This window comes from Etheostoma cragini, chromosome 17, assembly GCF_013103735.1.
Source record: "Etheostoma cragini isolate CJK2018 chromosome 17, CSU_Ecrag_1.0, whole genome shotgun sequence".
In the NCBI taxonomy this organism is placed as follows: domain Eukaryota; kingdom Metazoa; phylum Chordata; class Actinopteri; order Perciformes; family Percidae; genus Etheostoma; species Etheostoma cragini.
The window spans coordinates 24686405-24691990 of NC_048423.1; the positions used below are offsets into that span (position 1 = coordinate 24686405).

Consider the following 5586-nt stretch of genomic DNA (forward strand, 5'->3'; position numbering starts at 1 on the left):
AAAGACTCTATAGATACCCTGTCAACAGGTTTTATAATTATCAACAGACTCTCTTGTAAAATATGGATGCTTGGTCAGGTTTTTAATATATCTGAAGTTGCTGAAATCAATTTTGACTACTTTACACACCTGTTTACATGTTTCTTAGAGGACAGCAGTGAGTCAAGTTATTACCAACTATTTAAAATGGGACACAGTCCAGATCCTGTCCCCCTTAACAATGCTATCTGTCTGACTTCCTTGTTTTCTATTAGACAAATAAACACTTTTGCTGATGTTAAGAGTCAGGCCAGACTCTAAGAGCCAGTCAGAAATGTAAGCCAGGACCGATATTCAGTCTATCCCCAGTCAGGATGGCTGTGTAAACTGCATTCCTATTAAAACTTATATCAGGTCTATAAATGAATCCCTAGCCCCAACTGTTCTGTAAAAAACGCTGTGCTTGTATTGAAATATCTAACAGTAACAATAAAAATAGTTTTCACTCCACCATCACCAACTGTGTCATATTGCTGTGTATAGTCCAACATGTGTTTTGTGGAGCTGTTAAGTGTCTCATAAGTGTAATTCACTGTGACTCTGTAAAGTTTGAAGCTGGGATTGATGGAACGTCAGCCTCCTCCCTCTTAATCCGTTGTAGCTTTTCCTCCAGCTCAGGTCGCTCCTTGTTCGCCTTCAGGCTGAGTGCAAATCTCCGTCCTCCTCCTCCTCCTCCTCCTCCTACTGTCATTCCTCTGAGTAGAGCCCAGCCCCCTTTGCTGTTGTCAGCTGGAGCTCTCACACACACTCACACACAAGCGCCGTCCTGCAGGCGAGGAAACACAGGTATCATGACCCTGCTCCAGGACTCCCTCCACTCTGAATCCTCCAACAACAGACGCCTTGTCCACAACTGAAACGCCGAGGCAACCTCTTGAAAAACATGATGAGGAAACTCTGAGGAAGGGTTTTATTTGCTTTTCTCAACATCGCCAGATTTGAATTGTCCTCCAAACCTAAGGGATTGTAACAGGAGCATGAGTGTGAAGAGGAAGAAGGCCGGGCTGGTGATCAGCTGGCAGAAGTCCTTCTCCATCCTGGCTCCTTGGAGGAAAGGTACGGTGTCACCTTCTGTCTTCTCCCATGTCTGTCCATGGCATTAGGAGTGCTTTAGTCTTCCCCACCAGCTTGTTTCTCCAATGTGGGTAAAAATAACGGGTAACATTGTAAAGTTACTAGCCTATTTGGCAGGTGATGAATGGAGCAAGTAAGTAACTTTGAATCGTCCGGCTGCAGAAATGTTTCCAGATGAAATTTGGGCCGTTTTGTGCGTGTGTTTGGCTTGGAAATGTAATCTTCATCTGGTAACACTGATTCTGGTACTAATCCTACATTTCCCATCAACCCTATGTTGTGATTGCGTGATGCACTAAAGAACTACGGCGTGTTGTCACCACGTACCTTTGATTGGTGAGTAGACGGGCGTCCGTGTGACGTTGGCGTGTTGTCATTTTGGCTTTCGATGAATGAACAAATCAAAGAGCAAATCCTGATTGCGTTATTATGGTATTATTATGGTTAGTATGGTGAGTGATGCACCAACTACAAGCGCAGTACTCACAAGAAATGTAAGTTTCCTCGTAGTGCAAAATACTTTTTGCACTACGAGGAAACTTCTCTTTCTTTCTTGTTCTAGCAATGTTTGTTTTCCGGGTTTTTCCTTCTTCTTCTATGTCCTTAATGTGTTCTTAATGTCCTGTAATTGGTCCGGTCCAATTTATCCCAAAAGTGTTTTCATACTGCCAACGAACCAAACCATGGGTCAGTTTGTTCCGGATGAGACCACCTCCTTTAATCGGAGCGTTTTGGTCTTTTGATCCGGACCCTGGTCCGAGGCACCTTTCTCACCTGCAACTATGCTTCAGACCAAACTGAAAAGTCCGAAAGTCCGGACCAAATCAAGTAGGTTTAAAACACCCATAATCTGGTTTATTTTCCTTGGAAAATTGGGAAATTTGACCAGTGGGAAATCTGATTGGCTAGTAAAAAAAAAGTGGTTGATCACGGGTGAGATGCAGCAGTATCTTCAGTCCCAGGGTTCCCATCTGATCTCTCTCTGTGATCAGGGAATGGGTTTAAATGGAGGGATGATTCCCACTCTGAGGGCCTCTGTGCTGCTGACTTTTTAATTGAGCAGGAGTGTGAAACCCTTTCAGAACTGCCTCAGCTGTGGGTCCACAGGGGCCTTTGATGTGAAGCAAATCTATAGATGTTTAAATGAAAAAAAAGCAGCTGCGTCATATGACTCAGTCGGTTTTTATAAGAGTTTAAGTGGATTCCCAGACGTGGGGTTTTCTTTCTAAAGGGCAATAAAAAGATTCAGAAGGCACTTTTAATTCTTCATCTTTTCTGGCCGACTCATAGAACTTTTAATTTCCCTTAAAGCAGTGCTTTTAATTAAAAACCGAGAGCTGTAAAGCGCCAGTGTGACATCATGGGGGGCGGCGTGACTATGGCATGGCATAGTGGTCCCGACACTAGCTGCAGTCTCCTCCTGAACAGAGGTGGCGCAACGGTGGAAAAGCTACTGACTTTGCTAGAAGAAGAAGAAAAATGTTTGATAGATGAAGAGAAGCACTTAGTTTACTTCAGAATGTCTGCACAACGATTCGATGACCTACGGATCGAGCCTTTCACTCACCATAAAAGAACTCATCTTAACCCAGTAAGTTTGCAAGAGTCACTCTGAGAGTCCTGGCATCCAGTTGCCCTCTTACTCGTCCATGCTTCCTGTTTCTGCTTTGTCATGTGGAGCTGAAAAAAATAGGGTGGTGCACGAGGTCTGCACTCAAAATCCTGGCGCGCCAGCGAGATCTCTGTGGTCTCTGTGACTCGCCACAGTTTGGCTGCAGCAACTATGAAGAGGCCTTAGGTGTGTCTGGTTCTGGTTTCCCCAACAATACAGATAACTCATGTTATCTTATGTTATCTCCATTTGTCTACTGTAACGGGAGAACAAAATAGAATAGCAGCTTTCTAAAGACAATTCATACAACAATGCAGTCTGCAGGACCTCCTAATGCACCTTTAAGCAGTGTTCATATGTGACGCTCCAAGACAAAATCCAAATGGACATACTCTGCGAGTTCTCATGGTCATCCCTGTTCCCTTTTCTATACTTGACATCATGTTGCTCTGCATTCCATGTGCAAGCCTCGTTCAGATATCCCAGTCAGCTGATTTACAGTACCAGCCTCCGTACCTGCCGAGCAGCAAATCTTCTGGCCGTTTCACCGGGGGAGGGATGATAAAGACCGTTTTAAATGGAGGGGCCAGGCTGGGGCCACTTCCCATTTTAGGGGTACCAAATGTATCAAACACAAGTGTTACATACCACCAACCCTCCAGGTTTGAGTCTACAAAAGACTAGATTGAACATGTGGATGCCCATTCAGTGTGAACCTACATTTTATTTATCACTACACTGAATGATATCCCCCTCTTCGGGGATAAAGTGGTAATAATATAATATTTGGAACAGTTAAGTGGCCAGAGGGAGATTGGCAACTTCTTTCTTTAATTTTAACGTTTTGGGCCTAAACGTGACAGTCACATCACAGTTTTACAGGGCTTGTTTTGCCACTGACAAACTCAGATTAATATTCTAAGTGTCCAATAACATTATGGAAAGGATCCCTACAGAGATAGACCTTTAAAACATATTTAAAACCTTTCTGTTTTAACCAGAAACAGCTCTGAAGTCGCTAGTGCTAAACCCACCAGACTCCATTTGAAAAGGAATACTTTTAGCGTGTATAAAGCCAACACATTTTCACATCCAAATTGGTTAACAATGTGTTTAGTTCAAGCAGAACTAGAGTTGTGATGGTTGTAAAAGTAGAAAGACGACCCACAATGTCTTTTCATAGTGTTATTTTGTTTTGGTTGACTTTAAATGAAGTGTATTTCACAATGTTAAAATTGCTTTTTTTCTCATGGAATCTGGTGGCTTTAGCGAGCACAATTTTGCAGGTGTTTTTATATTTTAAAAAAAGGATCAGAAAGGTTGACCTCTTTATAAATCCTTTCCATAATATTGTCAGACACTTAGAATATAAATCTGAGCCTGTCAGCGGCAAAACCAGCACTCTGTAAAGGTAAATACAAGCTGGACCATTGCCCTAATTTACATTGTAGCTTGTTTCACGGCTTCCGAGTGCAAAGATCTCACTTAATACTGCACCTATGTCAGAGATTGTTGTTCCCATCAGTCACTTAGACAAAAAAATCATAAGAAAATAGGGTCCAGGTTGAAAAAAACGTAGTTATCCTCTAAGTGTCACAACCATCCTCTCTTGTTGACTGACATCTGCATCACAGCCAGCTTTTTTTTGACTTTACTTGACGTGTCCCAGTTCCAAAACATAAATATCCATAACTATTTCTATCCATCCAGCAATTGTTGGGGACTTGTATAAGATATCATGCAGATTGCTGTGAATAAGCGTGAGTACATTATCATACAAAATCGAAACCAACACCACACTGAGAGTTCCCATTCTCCTCCCTGATCCCTTTTTTAAACTTGGCATCAGGTTTCCCTGCATTCCATGTGCGAGCCTCATTCAGATATCACTGTCAGCTTATTTACAGTACGAGCCTCCACACCTGCCGAGCAGCAAATCCTCTGGCCGTTAAGTTGTGGGAGGGATGATAAATCTGGTCTTTGTTGTGGCTGCGAGGGAGCCCCTACGCTCTGCTTGACAGCAGTCCCATTGTTGCCATGTCACTGAGAGTAGGAAGAAGAAGCCCATTGTTAAGATAACACTTACATTGTGTACGGTGTCGCTGTTTAGGTTCAGCACGGAGCGGGAGGTTCTCTGGGGAGCTGAAGACGGATGAAATAACATTATTTTCCTCCAAAATATGAGATAACAATGGCGGTTGGAATCTGATGTTGTTTTCATGAGACTGCAGAAAAAGTGTGGAAAGAAACAAGAAACTTTTAAGTAAATGACTAACCACAAAACTGCGCTCTCTTATTACCATTTGATGACAGGTACCTGAAAAATTCAACACCGAGTCAGATTCAGTGGAATTCTTGAAAAGACAGGATTATGTAGAGAGGAGGCTGTCAGACATTATTCAGAGTTCAGGAATTCCAGTGTCTGAGGTTGGTAAAGTAAAGATGGTGTGTGTGACACATGTAAGAAGAGTAGGGTTAGTCCAAAGATTGACATGGAGGGTTAATAGAGCCTCCAAGGAGGTAGTTAATGGTGTTTATAGACCAGCAGCACTTTGGAGGTGTTCAAGTACAAATTATTTTGTATTACATGATTAGTTCAGGTACATAGTTTACACGAGATTGATTATTTTCTAGGCAATACCACATATATATATATATATATATAAATATATATATATATATATATATATATGCATATATATGGTTACATGCATGTACATATGCATATGCATATACACATATTCATTTACATTTTTTAAGTAAATTAATTTGGAAAAATCCAACCTTTTAAAGTACACCAATTTTCTATGTGAATGAATAATGTATTGTGAATAATTGAATGTTCTTCCTTAAAATACCCC

At 41.6% G+C, this 5586-nt stretch overlaps 1 protein-coding gene across 1 annotated transcript in view; it reads left to right on the plus strand.

Moving 5' to 3' along the window:
- Window positions 1-772: 772 nt before the first annotated feature.
- Window positions 773-5586, plus strand: part of si:ch211-250c4.3 (uncharacterized protein LOC100535981 homolog) — a 36374-nt gene continuing 31560 nt past the window's right edge. The window contains exon 1 of the mRNA XM_034898186.1: window positions 773-1095. Coding sequence (XP_034754077.1) covers window positions 1017-1095 — 79 coding nt within the window. The 5' untranslated portion in view covers window positions 773-1016. The remainder of the gene's footprint in view (window positions 1096-5586) is intronic.